This window comes from Solanum tuberosum, unplaced genomic scaffold (genome assembly GCF_000226075.1).
Source record: "Solanum tuberosum cultivar DM 1-3 516 R44 unplaced genomic scaffold, SolTub_3.0 scf00358, whole genome shotgun sequence".
Taxonomy (NCBI): Eukaryota; Viridiplantae; Streptophyta; class Magnoliopsida; order Solanales; family Solanaceae; genus Solanum; species Solanum tuberosum.
The window spans coordinates 549,787-574,020 of NW_006239288.1; the positions used below are offsets into that span (position 1 = coordinate 549,787).

A 24,234-nucleotide genomic window follows, 5' to 3' on the forward strand; every position below is an offset into this window, starting at 1 on the left:
GGGGGGGGGGATATAATGTATGAGATATATAATTACAAGTAACAACAATTTAAAAAAAACAGTATATACAGCTTTTCATTTAACCAATAAAAGACGAAATATAGCTTCTTCTTTTTTTCTTTTGATTTCTTACGCATTAGATATGAGTTATTTTTTTGTTAAATAAAAAAAAGTTATTACCAAAACATGGAACTACAAAGAAGAAAAAGAGAAGAGACTGAAGTATATAATATAGATACATACCATGATACCATATACATTATATAAATATTACTGTAACAATGTATATTGATGTATATACATTTATTTTATATTGTTATATATCATATATACATAATTATACATTATTTATACAATATAGATACATTACATACATATTAAATATACATGCAATCATTAATTGATTTTTTTTTTGTTTTAATATATTTATTTATTTATGAATCCTTTAAATTATCCCCAAGTTTCAATGTAGGCTGGTATACTTATGTTAATGTTTCTAATAGCTTTGATGCATAATTACATGATAAAAGAAAAATATAGAGCAAAACAAAACGGGAATATCATATGTATATCAGCAGAATTTAAGTTATTCCTACAATAGTAGAGTTCTATTGAAGAAATGAATTACCAGACTCATAACAGAGTTTAGAAATGGCTTTACGATGGGTGGTCTGATATTTTGTCTTTGATAAGAAAAAACTTAAAAATAACTTTTATAAGAGGTGTTTTTAATTTTTTGGCTCCGCCTTAACAAATTATTTTAAAATAGCCATCACTTAGAAAGTTTCTAACATTTGCTCATAAAAACGGACATTCATGACATATCAAGATAGTGAACCTACTCAACTGACCAAAAGTTCTACCGACAAAAGTTAGAACTTAGATATGTTGTCCATCAAACATAAATTCTAACTTTTGCTCATAAAACAGACGTTCAGGACATTTTCGGAGATTAATTTCCATGTTGATGATGCCTAGGAAAAAACAAAGCTGAACAGAGGTTAAATGTGTGCTTAGGAAAACAATTCACTAGAGGAGGGTAATGACAATACTTAATTAATTACATGATGTATGCTCATTTTTATACTAATCCATTGTTTACACATATTTATTAATAGATCTTTATAACGATTAACTATTCTAAATATTCAAGGAAATTATAGAGTTCTCCCAAATAACCAATTAGAATGGGTTGAAATTATAATTTTTCTTTTTGTACTCTAGAACTTTATTCTGATATCTTGTGTCCGAGTTACTTAAAAACAATGTTTTAAGTAGAGGACAAACCTAGTCCATGAAAGCAAGGTTGACCCAATCTGAGTTTAGGCGAGTTATTGATCGACTAATTTATTATGAGGAAATTTTAAAAAGGGAAAAAGGACAAATATATCCTCAAGCTATCATAAATGGTATGCAGATATCCTCCGTCATACTTTTGGGACATTGGTGCCCCTGCCGTCCAAAAACTAGAGCATATATTCCCTTCACTCTAATGGAAGACTAAATAGGGACGCGTGGCGCAATCTTATCCATTGATCCGATATTTAATAAATGTTGGGTTAGTGGATAAGATTATGATACGTGTATGTCTATTAGTATAAAGGGTATATTTGCTCTAGTTTTTCGACGATAGGGGCACCAATGTCCCAAAAGTATGACGGAGGGTATCTGCATACCATTTACGATAGTTCGAGGGCATATTTATCTTTTTTTCCTTTAAAAAATAATTACGACTAGAAATATAATCAAGTCTCTTAACTATAGTTTGCTTACTTATAATTCATTACTACATGTTAGAAGGAAGAGAGAATCGAGCAAGATTGAAGAGGGAGGAGAGAGACGGGCGGAATCTAGGAAAGAGATACACTTGATTTGTATATCTGATAATTGTATCACAAATACAATTGATTTGTATCAATGAATACAGTTTTATCAAAGACTATTGTATTCAATTTGTTGATGCAAATCAATTGTATCAAGTATATTAACGAATGCAATTTGCATCGACGAATACAATTATGTCATCAATTTGTATTTTATCATAACTTCTCAACTTCATCAGACTACCAAAAAATACTCACAAGTAACCAATTCAAAAATGAAATTTCTCTTAAGTAGAGTGAGAACATATAGAAAATGTGTGCGCAAAACTTAAATGTCTTTATTATTATATTATTACAGAAAAGAAAAAAAAACACAAATTACTTGACATTCTCTCATATTATATATATTATATTATATAACATAATGTCAAGTGTTTATTTAATTAAAGCACAAACTCATATAGTTCTAATTTATATTATCAATTTGGCTTGTTGACATGGTGATCATCAATAGATTTGGTCATATCAATGAAAAATTGAAGCAAATTTGTTAGCTCAGGGACATTCTCATTTGGCCTTTCATATTCCATAGTCCAACTGACTAAATCCTTTTCACCTTCTTCAGCAACATGGAGACTTACCTTCCAATTCTCATATTCATTCACTACATCTCCTTCAAATTCCTTGAATGTGATTATCTTTTTCTCTTCATCTATAGCTTCAATTATCTGCTTCAAAAACTTCTCTTTCCCATCTGGATTATACAAAATTTCGTTACGTACATCAAACTCATAAATAGTAGTAAATTAATACGATTGTCATTTCAAATTACTAACACAATGACAAGGCAAGTTATACACTTATAGTAAATTAAACGAATGGTCTGTTAGAATTTTTTATGGACTTGCACATATATTGTAAAGAAATAATTGTATGAAGTTTGTTGCTATCGTTAAAAGATTGATCTATATTAATAGTGATCTTCTAAGGTTTTTAACATTTCTTAATAATTATACACGATAGATCTTAATAAAGTAGACGATAGTGTTTGTCTCTTAAAGTTTGAATCCCGGCGCAACATGGTCTCATCCTTGCTTAATTAAGTATATGCTTAATATATCAACGAATGAAACACCTTAAATTTGTTAGTAAATTTTTCAAAAAAATCAAAATTCTTAATAATTTTAACAAAATTGGCTTACCATGGGTATACTTCCAACAAATTTTGGACCCAATAGTTTCAAAGTCTCCTTCAAGACACTCACAACCTTGTACATGGACAGGGCACATGGTGGAGACATGGTGTGGTTTGTGCCTAAGGCTGGCAATGGAACCGGGAGGTCCCGGTACCGGTTCCGGTCCGTTACCGGTTCCATCTCGGTTCCGGATAGTACCGGTTAGAATCGGTATTGTGCCGGTCCGGGAGGGGTAACAGGACGGAAACCGGGATTTACCGGTCCGTCCCGGTCCGGTTAGTCCCGGTTCCGTCCCGGTCCGGTCCGGTTCCGGTTCGGTTCCGGTCCGGTTCGTTCATTTTTTTTAATTTTTTTTTTTAAATCGTAAATTTCAGATTATAGCCGTTGGGCAACGGGTTTTGGGCCCCACCAACGACTCTTTCACCCCCATAACCCCCCTTTACACCTCCCTACCCCCAAACTTTTTTTAATACCCCAAACTTCTTAAAACTACATTTTCATCATTTTTTTTAACTATAAATACCCTTAATCATTCATTCTTTTCACTCACAAAAATATCTTCTAATCTCTCTACTCTCTACTCTCTAAATTCTCTTATTCTCGTTAAAATTACGAATTTGGTCTTTGGAAATTGGAGCTTCAAAATTCAACTTTCAATTTTCGACTTCCGGTCATACACGTCTACTTTTTTAAGTAGACGTTTGGTACATTCGTTCCAACTCACTTTTCATGTAGTTATTTATTTGTTTGCATTTAGATGTTGATGAAACTGTTTTTAATATTGATAGTAATAGTGGATTAGATCCTTATCATGAACATTTACAAAGAAGATTTGGTAATTTTGAAGAGGAATTACCTGAAGATGATGAATATGATGATGTTAATGCTTATGTTGATAGTTTTGATAATAATGTTGATGAATATGATGATGATGAAACTGAGCCACCGTCGGCTACTAGTCCCACTCCCACTCCCTCTTCCCCGGCTCCCGCTCCCTTTCGTTGTCCTGCTCCCGTTCCCCCGTGCATCCTAGGACTAAGGTAGAACGCGCTAAAAAATCAGTTGTGTGGCAATTTATGACTCAGAATGAAGATAAAACACAAGCTATTTGTAATAAATGTAAACATATAATGAATCATAAAACTGTAGGAAAACAGGGTGGGACGGGACATTTGAGTAATCATTTAATGTCATGTTGTAAAAATGAATTTTTGCATGCTAAAGGTGTAGCTGAAGCTAAAAAGAATGGTACCACCCTTCCTGAAACTGTAGGAGTAGGGGGGTCTAATATGGTCCAAACACAATTAAATCCTTCTAATGTTTCTGGTTCTAGTATACAACGGTCATATAGTAGAGAAAAAGATCTTGAAGAATTAGCTAAAATGATTGTTGTTATGGGTTTGCCATTTAGTTTTGCTGAAAATCCCGGTTTTATTCATTATATTCAAATTGTGTATAATCCACATTTTAAAGGTTTTACTAGAAATACAATTAAAAAGGCTATTTTTGATTATCAAGCTCAACATTTTCAATATCTTCGTTGTTTATTTTATTATAACAATTGTAAAATAGCTATTACTACTGATATGGGCCGTAGTGTAAATGGTAATGATTATTTCACAATTACTGCGCATTGGATTGATGAAAATTGGACTTTGCAAAAAAGAATTTTAGGTTATAAATGTTGTGAAATGCATAAAACCGGTAGTTATATAGCTTAAACAATTATAGATGTTTTGCAAAACTATGGAATTTGTGATAAAATAAGTAGTGTCACATTAGATAATGCTTCTAATAATAGTATTGTTGTTGAAATACTAAAACCGTCTCTTTGCCCTATTTATATTGATGGTTTTCATATTAGGTGTGCTGCACACATATATAATTTGATTGTTAGAGATGGTATAGCAATATATGATGATGGTTGCACAAAAGTTGAAACTGCATGTCATTTTATTTTTAAATGTCAAGTTAAGTCTAGACGTAGAGATTTTGAAAATCGTTGTCGTGAATTTAATCTTCCACCTAGAAAAATTCCAAAATCAGTGTGTACTAGATGGAATTCTTTATTTGAAATGCTTGAAGTTGCTTATGAATATAGGAAACCTTTACAAATGGTTTGGAATGCTCATAATTCAAATATGGCATATAGACTTGATGATAATGATTGGAATGACATAAAAGAACTTATAGAATTCTTAAAAGTTTTTTATTTAACTACAAAAAAAATATCTGCACTTTATTATCCAACTATTTGCTCTGTTTTACCTAATATTTGTGCTATTTCTAATAAGTTTTATAAATTCAAAAATAAACCAAGATTTGAAGCATCTGTTAAGAAAATGATTGAAAAATTTTAAAAATATTTTATTCTTATTCCTCAAATTTATTTAACTGCTTGTTTGTTAAACCTACATTACAAAGATGAAGGTACATCACGAATGGTTGATAAAATATATTTTAATTTGGTATTGATAGTGAAGATGATGAAACACCTAATTGTCAAGATGTTAAAGATAGTATAAAAATTGAAGCTAGAAAACTGTACGACTTGTATAATTCTAATATAAGGAATGTAGTACATTACGAAGAGCCTCAAAGTTCTAGGAGTAGATATAATAATGAAGATGATATTGATGATATGATAGATTGTATTATTGAACTTTCTCATAATGATAGAAATGATTTTGATGCATATATTAATCAAAATACAGAACCTACTACTATTGATCTTCTAGAATGGTGGAGCAATCGCGGCCAAGGATTTCCAAAAACCTTCAACCGGTTGCTCGAGATGTGTTAGCTATTCAAGCATCTTCAGTAGCTTCGGAAGGCGCTTTTAGTGCATCAATATTTCAAAATGGAGAGCATAGATATTCATTAGCAGCAGATAGCTTGGAGATATCCGTACTATTTAGAGATTGGATTAATGGCGAGAGAAGGAGTTATGGTCGTCCACCTCTACCGACCAAATTTGAAAATGACGTTGATGAAATAATGCAAGATTTTAGTGATGACGGCATTGATGCAATGGAAGAACTAGCTAATCAACCAATTCCAGAGCATGTTAGTAGAGAAATGTTAAATGATTTAAAAAAAGATTTCCTTGGTAGCATGAACTATTAAATTTAAATGTCTATTAGTATAAATATAATAATTCAAGGTCTAATTCAAACAGAACACTTCCTAGAAGGTGGCTGTGTAGATTAGATTTTTTAATACTCTACTAATATTTTGTAACTCAACTTGTACTATTTAATTAATATTAATAAAAGTATAGGCTATTCGCCTTAATTATTTTTTATTATTGTCTTCAAAAGTTCAAATTTAACTTTTAAAGTGTGAAATTTAAACTTTTATAGTTTTATAGTTTTAAAGTTTGAATTTAAATTTTCAAACTTTTATAGTTTTATAGTTTTAAAGTTTGAATTTAAATTTTCAAACTTTTATAGTTTTATAGTTTTAAAGTTTGAATTTAAATTTTCAAACTTTTATAGTTTTATAGTTTTAAAGTTTGAATTTAAATTTTCAAACTTTTATAGTTTTATAGTTTTAAAGTTTGAATTTAAATTTTCAAACTTTTATAGTTTTATAGTTTTAAAGTTTGAATTTAAAATTTCAAAGTTTTAAATTGTGAAATTTAAACTTTTATACTTTTAAAGATTGAAAGTTTGTATTTAAAACTTTAAAAGTATAAATTTTTTTGCTTCTAATAAAATTATAAGAGTTTTAATATTATTTGTGTAATGTTCCTAATTTTTTAATTTTAATATTTTTTTTTTCCAATTATAAGTAACAGTTGGGACCCGGTTTCCGGTCCGGTACTGGTCTGTTACCGGTCCAGAACGGGTACACGGATTTTTTCCCGGAATTACCGGTTTCGGTCCGTCCCGATTCCGGTTCGGTTCCGTCCCGTGGTGCCCGGTTCCGTTCCGGTTCCGGTCCGTCCCGGTTCCGGTCCCGTTGCCAACCTTATTTGTGCCTAAAGGCATCATGAAACACATCATTCTTAGCCTTCACTTCTATTTGGGCACACAATTTGGACTTTAGACCCATGCCTTTGGAACTATAAAATGAGCTAGGGATCAAGAGTATTGCTTACTAGGGAAAATATAGTGGAGTACAAGAAGAGCTACATCATTCTAGGCTATTTATAGATTATGCCAACTTACATAAAAATAAGTTATATATATTTGTGTGGTATAATATTATCTCATCAAGTATAAAATAAATTCTTGATAAATATTATTAATATTAATAAATTTTAAATCAAGTTATTTCAATGATTTGAAATTTTTGTTCTACAATAAATTATATACACAAATTATCTCTTTTTTTCTCGTAAAACTAACATGAGGAGGCTCATTGAGATATCCATGACTGAAGTATTATTCTTCATCGAACGAGTTTTTTTACTCTAAGAAGTTGCAAAAATTCACACAAATATCAACAACAATCAAAGTAATAAAGTTATAACTAAAAGATATGAATTTAAAAATTAAAAACACCACTAAATGCCTAATTATTTATTTTTTCTAAAAAAGATAAATAATTTTTTTTTAGAGAAACAAAAAGAAAATTGAGGCACAAACATAAAGTAGACACGACGACGAAAACACATCTTGCTTCACCTCAACTCCCTCTTATTAATTTTAGGCATAGTTTTTACTCTTGTTTTTCGCGTCCATTAAAAATATATATATATATATATAACAAATACAACTTACGAGGTGTAGTTATTACTACTTTATTTCTACTTCTTATTTTTGAATGATGACCAGTGTTAAAAAGAATAATTTCTTTAATGCTAAAGGATATAATTAAAATAATTATTAACTTTAATTTTTAATTTTTAAAGTGATAATTATTTTGGGACAATTTTTTTTAATGTTAAAAAGATAATTAAAAAGAGACGAAGGAAGTACATAGCTCTTGAACGGCATGTCTATTTAAATTGTGTGCTTTTAAGTTAAAGGTGGACCCCACTCCAAAAATTAAGTTTTCTCTGTTTTAATTTATTTGTTTTAATTTTCCTAATTCGTTATATATATTTAAAAAATACATTGAAAGTGTTACAAATCACAATAATTAACAATTTAAAATATTTGTTATGTATTTAAAAATTACGTAAAAAGTACTATAAATCATAATAATTAACAACTTAAAATATTTTAATATCTAATAAGAGGCTACATGCACACAACTCTTAACGGTACGTTATATATTTAAAAATTACGTTAAAATTACAACAAGTCACAATAATTAACAACATAAAATATTCTATTATATATTTAAAAATTACTTAAAAAGTATTATAAATAATAATAATTAGCAACTTATTATAATTTTTTAAAAAACATATAGTAATTTTTTTGGTTGATTCTTGAAATGCTATCAGTGCAATAAAAATTGAAACAAATAAAAATGACATATAATATTTGAAAATTACATAAAAGATACTATTAGTTAATCACAATAATTAACAATTGAAAATATTTAAACATTATATAAGAATTTCAGTTGTGTTATATAAATTGTAATAAAAGAAATAATATAATTATTAAAAAATGACGTAATATGAATCACAAAAAATAATAACTTGAAATATTTTTAAAAGTACTTATATAAAAATTAATTGACTCTCCAAATTTTATTTATGTTATATAAATTGAAACAAATAAAATAACATATATTAAATTCGGACCAACACCTATACAATCATATATATGGGGATAATGAATCCCTTATATGGAAATCAATGCCCCAGCGGCCAGCTCCCACCAACACAACTAATACAAGTAGTCTCATAAATATCAACTAGGTAGGTATAGTGCATTATAATACTCCCACGTTTGTTTTTATTTATTTGTGTTTATTTTGATATATTTCTTTACTCCACAAATAGATGAGTAGCTTCATTATAATATTTTTATTAATAATAAATTATTTAAATATTAAAAAATAAATAGTATTTAATAGAAAGGGCAAAGGTAAAACAGACATAAACTGATAATTATCTCTTAGTTTTTTTGAATAAGTCAAGTTAAATAACTATTTCAGTATATTGGACAAATAAAGATAGACGTAGGGAGTAATAGAAAAATCGTATGATATACCCTTCAATTTTATGATTTAAAGTTGATATATTCTTCGTTATAAAAGTTATTCATATATATTACAATTATAAAAGTGACTCACATATACTTTTTTCATCTAATGAAAATGAAAAAAACATTGACTTTGAATTTATTTTTTGATTTTTGATTTTAAAAAAATTATATATAGATATATATATGATCCGTATCCAGCAGAGTTTAGAGTATACTTGATCTTTCTCATACATGATTTATTTACTTCTTTGATTCAATGACGAATTTAAATTTTAAATATCTCCCTTATAGATCCATTCTCTTATCATTATTTGAATTTTTTTATTTTTCTTTCATTTTTAGCATAAAAATATGAGAAATAAAACACAAAAAATGTGAATGAAAAAAAATAAAAAATTTAAAACTACAATTATTGAGATTATATTGTAATTTATTTTTTGTATCTGTAAATAAAAACTAAAAAATTAAGTCATCTATGATAAATTTTATAAGACTAAGAACAAAAAGTCCAATATGATACTTTAGATTGATCTTGAAAAATCTTTGAGATCATCCTAAATGGTCTTTCATTTATAAAACTCTAAAATACTCCAAATTCCTCCTAAAATTACTAAACTCTACATCTTTATTTTATGTATATAGAAACTTTTCTAGACTAATAATTTTTTCTGATCAATCTATAAATCATACTACTAAGCAATAAGCTGGAGAGTTGACACTATCAAACTTGAAATTGTCAAGTTTTGCTCTTTTTATATGTATCAGAAAATGAAAATAATTAAATAACACAGTTGGTAATGCAACATTTTCATTAATAGTTGACAAAAAGGCAATTGGGCAATAGGTTATTATATAATATGGCAATTTGTTACACAAAATGATCACTTTCCAGCTTAGTTGGGAATAAACCATGCCGTGGTGGGATTGCTCCATCATTAACCAGATGTCTCGAGTTTCTTGGATATGGAGAAAATTATGTTGGGAATGTCACTCTGAATAAATCCTACAGTACGCGATTCAAATTTAGTTAGAGCTCTAATATGAGTTCTGAACACCAGAGGAAGAAAAAAAACAATGACTTTATATGACTAGGCAAGTGGAGTTGGTCTTTAATTTTCACCTGGCTAAGTGTGGAGTACAACATTGGACAACAATTTAGGTATCCTTAATATGAATTGGTATACATTCTTTTATTCAAATAACACTTAACTACTATTGGAACCAGTGTTGACAATGGTGAACATTATGAAAAACATCCGGGTCCAACAGTGAAGACAATACAAGGCGGCTAAATAAGTTTGAACTTCGGGCTTCACAAACTTGGGCCTCCCTCAGATAATTGGTCTAATTATTCTTCAGCCCACCTAATAATTTCTCTTTCTTATTTTTGTACATATTTTCTTTCCTTTTATTATTGTAATTATCCCTTAGTTTGTTAGCCATAAACAAATAGAAAGACGACAGCTGTAGGAGTTTGTTATAGCTAGATTCCTTTTTGCTTATATAAATATGTATACTATACAGATGGTTCTCACGCTAAATAAGTTTGAACTTCGGGCTTCACAAACTTGGGCCTCCCTCAGATAATTGGTCTAATTATTCTTCAGCCCACCTAATAATTTCTCTTTCTTATTTTTGTACATATTTTCTTTCCTTTTATTATTGTAATTATCCCTTAGTTTGTTAGCCATAAACAAATAGAAAGACGACAGCTGTAGGAGTTTGTTATAGCTAGATTCCTTTTTGCTTATATAAATATGTATACTGTACAGATGGTTCTCATTTAAGTTTTATACAAAGAAAGGAAAATTCCCAAAATTTGTTCTTTTATTTCCTCATGGTATCAAAGCAGGTTTAATCTGCTAGAACAATTCCTTTATTTTTCGTTTTCCTTTAGTCTTGTTTTTTTTGAAAAGATGAGCACTAGTGTTTCTTCTGATTCAACAATTGGGGCAGTGTCAAGCACTCAAAATAATGGTGCCCTTGATGCTGCTCATCCCTACTACATTCACCCTTCAGATTACCCAGGTATGAACCCGGTTTCAACTATTTTCGATGGAAAGGGTTACGGTGGGTGGAGAAGAGTTGTTGTCATAGCTCTATCTGCTAAAAACAAGCTGGGATTTACTGATGGATCCTTGCTTGTTCCCACTGATCCCATACTTCAGAAATCTTGGGCACGATGTAATGACACGGTGCTCTCATGGTTGCTCAACTCTTTATCAAAAGAAATTGCTGAGAGTGTGCTTTATTCTAACAGTGCTAAAGACCTCTGGAAAGATTTGGAGGAAAGGTTTGGCCAACCCAATGGGCTAAGCTTTTCAATTGCAAAAAGAGCTTGGTGCTTTGGTTCAAGGTAATTCTAGCGTGTCTGGGTATTTCACTAAAATGAAAAGTCTCTGGGATGAGCTTAATGCTCTCAACACGTTTTCTGCTTGCATTTGCAACTGTGAATGTGGGGCTAAAATCAAGAATCTCAAAGCACATCAAGATGAGAGACTTCTTCAATTCTTGATGGGCTTGAATGAAATCTTCATCGGCGTAAGGAACAACATTCTCATATCCTCTCCCTTACCATCTATTGGACAAGCCTATTCTCTTGTGATGCAGGATGAGAAGCAAAGGGAGATCAACTCATCCCCTGTTTATCTTGCAGACTCGGCTTTCTTCACTGCAGCTAATCAGCCACCTGGTAACAGAAAGTCTGGTGAATATAAGGGACAAAAGGGAATTTATACTCCAAAGAAGAACACATACATCTGTAACTACTGTAAGAAGGTTGGGCATAACATAAGCCAGTGCTACAAAATCCATGGATTTCCTCCTGATTTCAAGTTCACAAAAGGAAAAATGACTCAAACTGCAGCTCTTGCAAGTAGCAGAGTTGACCCTGAGCAGGCAAGGCCTAATGTAGCTGATCCGTTAAACCTCACACAAGAGAATATAAGACATCTATTGTCTTTACTTCAGCAATTCAAGCAAGGGGGGAATATTTATGAGGATATGACGACTGCCAACTGTGCTAGTATAGCTAATTTCTTTAACTTCTATGCATGTTTTGCTCATACAGATGATTCTTGGATTATAGACAGTGGTGCTTCTGAGCATATGTCCTTTAATAAATCTTTTCTTTCTAATTTGAAACCTCTACCTAGATCTGTTATGATCACTCTTCCTAATTCACACAAAGTTCGAGTCACTCACTATGGATCTGTTTCCCTTTTTCCTAATATTGTTCTTGAACATGTTCTTTATATACCATCTTTCAGATTCAATCTTCTGTCTGTAAATAAATTGTCTCAACAATTATCTCACTCTGTTCTATTCACTTCTACATCTTGTTTTTTGCAGGGCCCTTCACTGAAGAGCCCTCTGGAGATTGGTAAAGCAGCAGGAGGTCTTTACATTGCCAAGCCAAGTCTTGCCATTTTTCCTTCCAAATCTAGTACTAAGTTACGCAAAAATCTTGTCACAGGAAAGAGTAATGCTATAAACTCTCTTCCTGCTTTAGTTTCTAGTTTCAGTCTTTTTAATTCCAATGTAAAAGAAAATTTGTGGCACTACAGATTAGGCCACATGCCTTTGAGCAATATGAAATTTTTTTTCTCTATTCCTATAACTTCTAAATCCAATTTTATTGTTCTTTGTGAGATATGTTCCATGGCTAGGCAACATAAGCTTCCTTTTCCTTCTAGCTGCATTTCCACCAAATCTGTTTTTGAATTAATCCATATGGATACTTGGGGTCCTTATAAGCATCACACGTCTGATGGTTTCAAATACTTCCTCACTATAGTCGACGATTTCAGTCGAGGTACTTGGACACATTTATTGACCAACAAATCCAATGCTTTCACAGTTCTCAAATCTTTCCTAAACATGGTTGAAAGACAATTCAAGTAAAAGTAAAAACCATTAGGATAGACAATGCTTTTGAATTAGGATCAGGAAAGGTTCATTCTGCATATTTTTCTGCCAAGGGCATCATCCACCAAACCACTTGTGTCTCTTGTCCACAACAAAATGGCGTTGTTGAAAGAAAACAAAAACACTTGTTGGAAACTTCCAGGGCCCTCCTTTTCCAGTCTAACTTGCCTATAAAATTTTGGGGTGATTGTCTCTTAACAACAACTTACTTGATCAATCGATTTCCTTCTAAGGTTCTTTCCTACAAAACCCCTTATGAGTTATTATTTCACACTGTGCCTACTTACACCAATTTGAAAAGTTTTGGGTGTCTTTGTTTTGCTTCTACTTTATCAACTCATAGGACAAAGTTTGATCCAAGAAGCGTCTCTTGTGTTTTCCTAGGGTATCCTCATGGCAAAAAGGGATATAAATTACTTAATCTCAAAACTATGAGATCTTTCGTTCAAGGGACGTCGTCTTTCATGAACTATTTTCCCATTTTTCCTCCATCAAGCCTACATTTCAGATTCCTTTTTTGCCTCAACTTTCTTCTCCACATCACATGGATCAGTCCCTTGAGGTTCCTCCTTCTATTACTCCTACTCTGCCTTTAACTGATCCTCCGATTCCTTCCCCTAAATCTGTGTCTTTGGACACCCCTTCTTCTCCTACTTCAGCTTCTCACAACCCCTCACATTTTCCCCTGCTCCATCTTCTGATTCTATGCTTGATACACTCATTCGAAAATCTTCCAGATCGCACACTGCACCTTCTTACTTGAAGGACTATATTTGTAATGCCCTCCAACTCACTGATCTCACTGCTTCTTGCTTTCTTTCTCCTGTCACTCCTTCCCACTTCTCTTTCACTGCTCTATCATCTTCCAACCAACATTTGTTAAATACTCTTTCTCATCTACACGAACCTATTAGCTATACTCAGGCAGTTTTACACCCAGGATGGCAGGATGCCATGGCCAAGAAAATGACAGCCCTTGAATTGAATAACACATGGGACGTCGTCGAGCTTCCTCCTGGAAAGAAAGCCCTACCTAATAAGTGAGTATACAAAGTCAAACACCATTCTGATGGCAGTGTGGAAAGATTGAAGGCACGATTGGTGATTCGAGGGGATATTCAACGAGAAGTGATCGATTTTACTGAAATATTTTCACCGGTTGTCAAAATGACCACAGTGAGATGTATTCTGTCCATCACATTTAAGAAAAGTTGGGGTCTATTTCAATTAGACGTGGACAATGCTTTTTTACATGGTGATCTAGAGGAGGAAGTTTACATGATGTTTCCAGCAGTTGTCACTTCTCCCTCCTCCAATCATGTTTGTCTCTTAAAGAAATCCCTTTATGGTCTTCGGCAAGCCTCTCGACAATGGTGTGCGAAACTAACCACTGCTCTCACTTTTAAGGGATATACACTCTCCCTCAACGACTACTGTCTGTTTTACAAAAAGACAGACTCCTCTGTTTCTATTGTCGCCATCTATGTCGATGACATTTTAATGACGGGAAATGACATGAATGAGCTCAACAATCTCAAAGCTTTCTTGCACAATGAATTCAGGATTAAGGATTTGGGCAGTTTGCATTACTTCTTTGGCATGGAGGTCCTGCGTGAATCTCATGGTCTTATTCTTAGCCAACGAAAATTCACCCTGGATTTACCGGAGGAGTTTCATTCTTCACATCTTACCCCTGTTTCTTCACCTCTTGATCCCTTCACCAAACTTCTTGCCAAAACAGGGGATTCTATTCCTGATCCTACGCTTTATCGACATCTATTGGGTAAGCTAAATTATCTCACCCATACATGACCAGATTTGGCTTTCACTGTCCAATATTTAAGCCAATTTATGCAAGATCCTCGTCTTCCTCACATGCAAGCTGCTCTTCGAGTTCTTCGTTATCTCCTTCGCGACCCTAGTCTAGGTTTATTCATGTCTTCTACTCCTGACTTCAAATTATTAGCCTTTTGCGACGCTGATTAGGCATCTTGTCCCAATTCGCGCAAGTCAGTGAGTGGTTTCTACATTTCCCTGGGTTCTTCTCCAATTTCTTGGAAGTCCAAGAAACAGACCTCCATTTCCCTCAGTTCTGCTGAGGCTGAATATCGCTCCATGAGACGGGTTGTGGGTGAATTGACTTGGTTGGTTCGTTTGTTCTCTGATCTAACAATTCCTATCGAGCTTCCTATTCCTCTTTTTTCAGATAGCCAAGCTGCTATTCATATAGCGAAAAATCCCATTTTCCACGAACGCACCAAACACGTTGAACTCGATTGTCACTTTGTGCGTCAACAATTTCAAGCTGGTCTGATTTCCCTCTCTTTTGTTCGTTCCTCTTCTCAATTGGCTAACCTTTTCACAAAACCTTTGACTGGCACTCTTCATCACACTCTATTGGGGCAAGTTGGGTGTTGTTTCCTCCCCCTCCAACTTGAGGAGGGGTATTGGAACCAGTGTTGACAATGGTGAACATTATGAAAAACATCCAGGTCCAACAGTGAAGACAATACAAGGCGGCTAAATAAGTTTGAACTTCGGGCTTCACAAACTTGGGCCTCCCTCAGATAATTGGTCTAATTATTCTTCAGCCCACCTGATAATTTCTCTTTCTTATTTTTGTACAGATTTTCTTTCCTTTTATTCTTGTAATTATCCCTTAGTTTGTTAGCCATAAACAAATAGAAAGACGACAACTGTAGGAGTTTGTTATAGCTAGATTCCTTTTTGCTTATATAAATATGTATACTGTACAGATGGTTCTCACTCAAGGTTTATACAGAGAAAGGAAAATTCCCAAAATTTGTTCTTTTATTTCCTCAACTACCTAGATAAAATGTTTTTTATTTTATTTTTTATTTCAACCATGCAATTAAATATTAGAATTATTTGTATTTATCGTACGTCACATTAGATTCACTATTCGTGTGCTGACTAAACTTACAATTCATATAGTCAATATTACTTCTTCTACATATTCTTTCTTAAATATTATTCTCTAGAGTGCTTCTCCATAACTTTAATATCATTAGCAAATAACATGTATCACGATTTCTTGTATCACAGTAATATATTCAAACACCACTATTATATATGAATTAGATAAAGATCTCAACTTCTATCCATTCAAAATTTAAAAATTGGAGACAATTTTAATTTATTCTCTGTGAATTTTGGATGCCTAAACTATTCGTATCGTCTATAAAGACCACAAAATCCTTGAAAGTTAATATAATTCACCTCCTATGATTGATTTGCCAACCACTTATATAGTAGTGGTAACTTGTGACCTCTTCAGTCTCCTTTGAACCCTATTCTTTTTTTTACTAACATATCATTTTTTGTTGGTTTTTAGCATATTGATATTAATAAAAATAAGCATCATATGCATTGTCTTAGATGTACATTTTACTTAAAATATTTGTCCGTATTACTTGATCATAATAAAAATATGCATCATATGCGCGTGTATTACACTCTCTTTTTTGAAACAAATTTCATCACATGAATTATCACGTGGAAAACAATTCATGGTGGAGGTAGGGATATATAGTGGATGGTGGGTTGTTGTTCATTCTCAAAAAGGGTTGAAATTAAGAAGAAATTGGAGAAGCTATCATGGTGTTAGTTGGAGAGGAAATGAGAAAAACAATATTCATTTCAATCCCTTTTCATATATGGGAAATTGAAGATTGTAAAGTGAATGTTTAAGGAGAAGTGTAGATTTTTTTTTTATTGAAGATTTTAGATGCAATTTTGTTTAACTTTCATTAATCTATTGATTGTGATCCCAAAACACTCCAGATGTTAGATGATTTTTTTTCTTTTATACTTAGTAATTTTATGTAATATGAATTATTAAAAGTAAGCCAAATAGGTATTATCATGTGGTACTCCCTCGATCTAACAATAGTTGTTCACTATTGATTTTGCACTTAAGAAACTATAAATAGAAGGATAATTTTACTATATCACCCTTTAAATATACTTTCTCTGTCCCTTTTTATATGTCATCCTTTTCTATAAATAACTGGACCACAATACTTTTCATTTTATAAAATTTATGCATAAATTACCATATTTTGCCTATTATACCCTTGATAGAGTAGTTAATTAATCTTGAAAATGTATTCATCATTTATTATAAAGTTGATTTAAGAAAACATTAAATAAGGGTAGAAAGGTAAAGTTACATCATTTCTTAAATACTCCCTCCGTTGTTTTTTATATGTCACCTTTTTAGATTTCACTTGCATTAAAAATTTAAGAAAGTTTACAATTCTACCCTTATTTAATGTTTTTTTGAAGTCAACTTTTCAATAAATGATAAATAAATTCATCTTTTATTTTTAATTTGTTTGTTGAGATTTCTTTTTCAAAATAAGATTTTATAGAGTAATGCAATGGTGAGAGTAATTAATCAATGCATGAAGTAATTACAATGAACATTAATTACTTATTAATTTTCCTAGGTTGGTCAAATATCTATTTTCAAGACTAATTAACTATCAAGGGTATAATAAGAAAAATATTATAATTTATGCATTGATCTTATGAAAGAGAAAATACATAAAGTCTCCATTAAACTTAAACCTTATTTTGAAGTAGACACTCAAAATTTGCGGGAGTCCTATTACCCCACTAAACCATTTTCAACCAAACTAAATACGTTCTTTTTAGCCATTTCTACTCCAATTCTCCACGCGTGTCTCTCACTCCTGATAAAATAATACAATTATTTATATTTTTCAACCTGTTTTTTTATGAAGGCCGGGTTTTTACCTTGACCCGCTCACATTTTGACACTTCCTCCTAATCAATTTTTTTTAATTATCTTTTCTTCCCGAAATTGTGATATTGAATGATCTGAAGTAAGATTGATGCACTTTTCATTCTTTGGGCTGTTTCAATTCTTACATCAAATTTAAATTGATGAGTTTTAATTTATTTGTATCGGTTAGTGAGGATGATTTGAGAGAATCTAGTGGAGTATGAACAATAAATATTTTTGAGGTTAATTATTTTTATTTATTTTTTGCTTTTTGTGTGTTTAGTCTGCGTTTTTGGGTAGTTTTTTCTTCAATTTTTGAATAATATATAAAGTACTGAATGAAGATGAGTGGACTAAGGAAAAGTTAGCATTTGTGTGTGGTATCCTCTTTTTGAAAATGGGTTTTATTGAAAAGTCAGAAATTCGAAGGTTGTTGATGAATTAATGTAGTACTCATCTTGCGAAAGTGAATCAAAGTTAGATAGATATTGCAGTCCTTACTCGCCATGACACTGTAGCAAGCTTCAATGGCTGTCAATGGTGTTTGAATTAATTTTGGGGAAGATGGGTCTTTTTAAAAAAATAAAGAATTCAATTTACTATGCCACATGACTGCTTTATATTGGTTTGGGGTTGTTTTTTAAAACACTCACGCGCCCTGAAAATGTTAAAACACAACAGATGCGGAAGCGGGTCAAAATGGCATATTTAGTCTGATCAAAATTAATTTAATGTGATAATAGGACTTCTGCAAATTTAAGTCTCTACTTCAAAATAAGGTCTAAGTTCAATGGGGACTTCATGTATTTTCTCCTTATGAAATGACAAGTATTGTGAACCAACAATTTATAGTAAGGATGACATATAAAAAGGAACAGAGAGAGTATAATGCCTTGAAAATGTAATAAAGAAATAAATATAATTAATGATAAGTATAAATTAGGAACTAAGAGTAAAATTATCCATTAATTTCATAAAGTGAACAAGTAATGTTGGACATTCCAAAATACTCCCTCCGTCCCATTTTATATGTCACATTTTTACTTTGCACTTGCATTAAGAAATGATGTAACTTTACCCTTCTTCCATTATTTAATGTTTTCTTAAGTCAACTTTATAATAAAGGATGAATACATTTTCAAGATTAATTAACTATTCTATCAAGGGTATAATAGGGAAATATGGTAATTTATGCATAAATTTATAAAATGACAAGTTTTGTGGTCCAACTATTTATAAAAAGAGATGACATATAAAATGGGATGGAGGGAGTAGTATAGTGGACAACTATTGTTGGACGGAGGGAGTATTTTTTTTTTCATGTGACAAGTTTTTTTAAAAAAAAGATAGTGTAATTACTTCATGTGTGTTTCTCAAATTTATGAATGATAATTTAGGGTATGAAACTAAAAAAAAAGATGATTTAGGTGTACTTTTAACAATTCGCTTTTAAAAACACATGTAAGCAAAAAAAAACATGAACGAAAATTCATGTCAGCCAATATTGAGATATGTTTCTCAAACTAATGAGTGATATGTTAAGTATATTTCTCACACTCTCAATAGTTGACATATGAAACTCAAAAAAATATAATAGTTTAAGTATATTTTTAACACTTTAACTTTACTAATTATGATTAGAATGATAGTAAATGTGTGATATTAGTGATTCTAAATGCTCAGTCTATTGAAAAATTATCTGAGTAGATTTTGCATAGCTCATAATCAGATATCAAAGCAATGTACAAGAAATAGATTGGATGGATACTGTCAAATTTTCATCTTGGAAAAGGTTGCAAGAAGTAATCTATGTTGCTTGGACTCTCCGAAATTGTTGCCGCACCCATATCAGGTTCTCCAAAATGCACTATACTACTTTCGGAGTATCCAACACACACTAGATTACATTTTTGAAAAGTCCGAACAACATAGCTAGAAATGCAGATGAAATAACAATGTTATGCTTAATGCACACATGATTAGCATTGGCGGATCTAGAGGGTAGTAGCGAGAGGGTTCCCTCGACCCCCCTCGGCAAAAAAATACACAATATATAAGACATTTTAAAAAAAGTATATACATAGATTTTGAACCTCCAGAACATAAGATTAAAGGTTGATTAATTGGTTGAAGGGCTTCAAAATTCATCGTGTCGAACCCTCCTTAATGAAAATCCTAGATCCGCCAACATCACTGGAGGTGAAGAAAAATATGCTAGCTGAATTCTGGCCATGTATATTTCATCTTCATGCTTCTCATAAATGAGGACTAAATTCACAAGCATTTGAAACAAGAAAAATAAATGAAAGGATTTACTCTATTCACAATCATTTGAAACAAGAAAAATGAATGAAAGGATTTACTCCTTTAAGCTAAGCCGTGCATTTTGCACTTTCACAGATAGCTTTAGTTTCTCCTCCTCCATGTCTTTCAAAACTGCTAATAGATTGGCACGATAAACTTCCGATTGTTGATTTATACTCTCTAACTTGGCAGTCAATTCACGGATCTTTTGTTCCTTCTCTTCCTGCCAAAAGAAAGAAACAGAGGTTCGTAAGTCCACTACAGTAGCAGTCTAAAACTACCACCATAATCCGGACGAATATCTCTTGCAGTAAGGTTTCATTGAGAACTGACACTGTCCATCTAAGTATTTTGTCCATATCAGATATGATCGAATTTAGCATTTTTTATCAAGTGAAACACTTTTTAACTCAGAAGGGTAAACATGAACTCGAAGAAAGCAATAACTGAAGAAGATAGGTAACCTTTAATGCATAGCATGAACTCTAATTTCTAATAACAATCATCTCTATTATTTTGCTTTCTAGATCCTAGATTGCAGAATTTCCATTACCACAGTTTTCAAGAAGGCATTTTCAGTTCCTTATTTCTTCCGTATTTGGGAGTTGCATCCCCGATTGAGAGGATTATTAATTTCCTCACCGATCTGGGCTAAGTATATGGTTTCTCCCAGAATTCTTCACCCATCTTGGTGGAAATTCATCTTAATTCTCCTAAACCTGGATGCAACCAAATACTGAAGAAAGACATAATAGAGGAGGCGACTACAAAAAGTACAGCGTTTTTATGCTAACAAGTGATCCTTCCCAGTTGTTCAATATAGCGTTTCTCACAACCATAGATTCAGAAAAGATGATGAAAGGAAGGTTTATGACAGCATCACATAGTATTTATTGGCCAACTTGAAACACCGTAGTCAAATGATAGAACTTAGGAGAAAATGTTCTGGCTCATAATACCAATATCAATCTGACCATCAGTGGACTATCATAATGTCCAGAGCTATCATTAAATTCAAACGAATTTTATATGGTATATAGATGGTTGACAAGAAGAACTTGACCTCATGACCCATGCAATATACAAAATACTACTCCCTTTTCCCAGTTTAATTCTAAGATCTCACAATCCACTTTTGGTTGTCTTATAATAGCATTGATTTTCCTTAAAGAGAAGAAAAGTTACTCAAAAAGGGACCATTGCATCCACTTCTGCATTAAAGGTGGTGTAAACTATTCTGAAGGTAAGCTTCTCTCACCTTATGACTCACTCCTATTTAAACATTACGAAAACTTGAACTCTCACTTTAATACCTGTGCCCTTCAACATATCAACCATCCTAAGTTGCACGACCTCTTCACTTTCGGTGCCGCACTCGTATCAACACAACATGGGTGTGGGTGTGGGTGTGGGATCTATACCGAATATGGTCAGTCGATTTCGAGTACTTTGACCAAAATCAATTGAGAAATTCGAGACAGATACAAAAATTTCTGAAATCAAAACACAAAAGCTAGGGTGAAATCATAATTTAGGCATAGTTTTTTTATAAGTAAAAGATATTTGCATTAGAAGTCCACAACCAGAAGGTGTTTTAAAGATATTTACAGGTCAACATCACTTTTGAATGTGCAATTAACTCAAGAAATCTATATTGCACCAAAAAATAGTAAGGAGATGCATTTGTACTTAATACTAATTACGGATTCAAATTTGCTCTACAGAATCCGTGAATTTCTTTCCTTCCAACACCCGGACCCGAGTCCGAGCAACTTAGCAATCAACTACACCTTAATCCCAAATTGGAGAAGGAGATACGAATCCTCTATCAATTCTGCTTCATTCGGCCCACTTCATTCAAATACGTATAAGTAATTTGCCGTAAACTATGGGCTCTAGAAAGTTGGAATTCTCTAAACTTCCGCTTTCCCCAACCTAGCAAGTGTACCAATAACAATTAACACTTAATCCCAGCCAGTTGGTATCACCGATATGGATCATTTATACTCATCCTGTTTGTTTATTTTTCTGCCACAAAGGTCGTATTCATTACAAATCAATTACACTCATCATGTTTTATTCTTAGCTATGTCTGCATTGACTCGAGCGACTGTAGGCCTATGAGAACCAACTTATGAGGAGTCATCTGGTTATCTCTCATGAAGACAATTCAGCTTTGATGCAACCATTCTTAGAAGAAGAAATCTTAGTGAACTAACGAGTGAGGGGTACAAAGCCCCCAGGCTAGACGGGCTTACTATGTGCTTCTAGCAAAAATGTTGGAGTATAGTTTGTCAGGAATTTCTAAATGTCGTGAACTAGTTCCATCATCAGGAACATTTTCTCAAGAGCTTTAATGTTTACTTTTGTTACTCTCTTACCTAAAAAGGATGACATTATGTCAATTAAAGAATACAATTTGCATCGACGAATACAATTATGTCAACAATTAACCAAAATCAATTTGTATTTTGTCATTTCTTCTCAACTTCATCAGACTACCAAAATATAATCACAAGTAACCAATTCAAAATTGAAATTTCTCTTTAAGTAGAGTGAGAACATATAGAAAATGTGTGCGCAAAACTAAAATGTCTTTATTATTACTTAGAAAAGAAAAAAAATACAAATTACTTGACATTCTCTCATATTATATATATTATATTATATAACATAATGTCAAGTGTTTATTTAATTAAAGCACAAACTCATATAGTTCTAATTTATATTATCAATTTGGCTTGTTGACATGGTGATCATCAATAGATTTGGTCATATCAATGAAAAATTGAAGCAAATTTGTTAGCTCAGGGACATTCTCATTTGGCCTTTCATATTCCATAGTCCAACCGACTAAATCCTTTACACCTTCTTCATCAACATGGAGACTTACCTTCCACTTCTCATATTCATTCACTATATCTCCTTCAAATTCCTTGAATGTGATTATCTTTTTCTCTTCATCTATAGCTTCAATTATCTGCTTCGAAAACTTCTCTTTCCCATCTGGATTATACAAAATTTCGTTACGTACATCAAACTCATAAATAGTAGTAAATTAATACGATTGTCATTTCAAATTACTAACACAATGACAAGGCAAGTTATACACTTGTAGTAAATTAAACGAATGATCTGTTAGAATTTTTTATGGACTTGCACATATATTGTAAAGAAATAATTGTATGAAGTTTGTTGCTATCGTTAAAAGATTAATCTATATTAATAGTGATCTTCTAAGGTTTTTAACATTCTTAATAATTATACACGATAGATCTTAATAAAGAGACGATAGTGTTTGTCTCTTAAAGTTTGATCTCGGCGCAACATGGTCCTCATCCTTGCTTAATTAAGTATATGCTTAATATATAAACGAATGAAACACCTTAAATTTGTCAGTAAATTTTTCAAAAAAATCAAAATTCTTAATAATTTTTACAAAAATGGGCTTACCATGGGTATACTTCCAACAAATTTTGGAGCCAACAGTTCCAAAGTCTCCTTCAAGACACTCACAACCTTGTATATGGACAGGGCACATGGTGGATACATGATGTGGTTTGTGCCTAAAGGCATCATGAAACACATCATTCTTAGCCTTCACTTCTATTTGGGCACACAATTTGGACTTTAGACCCATGCCTTTGGAACTATAAATGAGCTAGGGATCAAGAGTATTGCTTACTAGGGAAAATATAGTGGAGTACAAGAAGAGCTACATCATTCTAGGCTATTTATAGAGTTGAGTTACCATTATTTTAATGACAAAGATAAGGTCCACCTTTGGCAGCCTACTTCTTTATATTGTAATAAACTAGTAAGGGGAAATTCATGTGATGTACGAATCCAATATTTATTTATAATTTTTTAAAGTAAATTAATTTTTTTCATTTAAAATAAGTTATATATATTAGTGTGGTAGTAAATTATATTATTACGTGTACAATAAATTCTTGATAAATATTATTAATATTGATTAATTTTAAATCGTGTTATTTCAATGGTTAAATTATTTTTTTTTATAATAAATTATGTACATTTGCGTGGTTGTAAATTATCTCATTATTTTTTTTTTATCGAAAACCTAATGTGAGGAGGCTCAT

At 31.9% G+C, this 24,234-nt stretch overlaps 4 protein-coding genes across 4 annotated transcripts in view; 1 reads left to right on the forward strand and 3 right to left on the reverse strand.

Moving 5' to 3' along the window:
- Positions 1-2,282: 2,282 nt before the first annotated feature.
- Positions 2,283-7,159, reverse strand: LOC107063488 (kirola-like). Its single transcript, XM_015315407.1, has 3 exons — positions 7,002-7,159; positions 3,026-3,138; positions 2,283-2,577 (listed from the first exon to the last, which is right to left on the reverse strand). The coding sequence occupies exons 1-3, from the start codon at positions 7,073-7,075 to the stop codon at positions 2,303-2,305; spliced, it is 462 nt and encodes a 153-aa protein (XP_015170893.1). The 5' UTR covers positions 7,076-7,159; the 3' UTR covers positions 2,283-2,302.
- Positions 7,160-11,045: 3,886 nt separating this feature from the next.
- On the forward strand, positions 11,046-11,489 carry LOC107063477 (uncharacterized). Its single transcript, XM_015315389.1, has one exon. The coding sequence runs from the start codon at positions 11,046-11,048 to the stop codon at positions 11,487-11,489; it is 444 nt and encodes a 147-aa protein (XP_015170875.1).
- Positions 11,490-22,706: 11,217 nt separating this feature from the next.
- LOC102591410 (kirola-like) lies at positions 22,707-23,864 on the reverse strand. Its single transcript, XM_006361593.2, has 2 exons — positions 23,585-23,864; positions 22,707-23,137 (listed from the first exon to the last, which is right to left on the reverse strand). Exons 1-2 carry the CDS (start codon positions 23,769-23,771, stop codon positions 22,863-22,865), a joined length of 462 nt encoding a protein of 153 aa, XP_006361655.1. The 5' UTR covers positions 23,772-23,864; the 3' UTR covers positions 22,707-22,862.
- A 340-nt stretch (positions 23,865-24,204) lies between these two features.
- Positions 24,205-24,234, reverse strand: part of LOC107063478 (uncharacterized) — a 1,061-nt gene continuing 1,031 nt past the window's right edge. Inside the window, exon 2 of the mRNA XM_015315390.1 lies at positions 24,205-24,215. Coding sequence (XP_015170876.1) covers positions 24,205-24,215 — 11 coding nt within the window. The remainder of the gene's footprint in view (positions 24,216-24,234) is intronic.

What these genes read in the sequence shown, in the direction of transcription:
- LOC107063488 (XM_015315407.1), bottom strand. Translation starts at nt 7,075, where the DNA reads ATGGGTCTAAAGTCCAAATTGTGTGCCCAAATAGAAGTGAAGGCTAAG. An exon ending in GTGTTTCATGATGCCTTTAG is followed by an intron (nt 3,139 to 7,001) that starts GCACAAATAAGG and finishes TGCCAGCCTTAG; the next exon opens with GCACAAACCACACCATGTCT. An exon ending in TTGTTGGAAGTATACCCATG is followed by an intron (nt 2,578 to 3,025) that starts GTAAGCCAATTT and finishes TGTATAATCCAG; the next exon opens with ATGGGAAAGAGAAGTTTTTG.
- LOC107063477 (XM_015315389.1), top strand. Translation starts at nt 11,046, where the DNA reads ATGAGCACTAGTGTTTCTTCTGATTCAACAATTGGGGCAGTGTCAAGC.
- LOC102591410 (XM_006361593.2), bottom strand. Translation starts at nt 23,771, where the DNA reads ATGGGTCTAAAGTCCAAATTGTGTGCCCAAATAGAAGTGAAGGCTAAG. An exon ending in TTGTTGGAAGTATACCCATG is followed by an intron (nt 23,138 to 23,584) that starts GTAAGCCCATTT and finishes TGTATAATCCAG; the next exon opens with ATGGGAAAGAGAAGTTTTCG.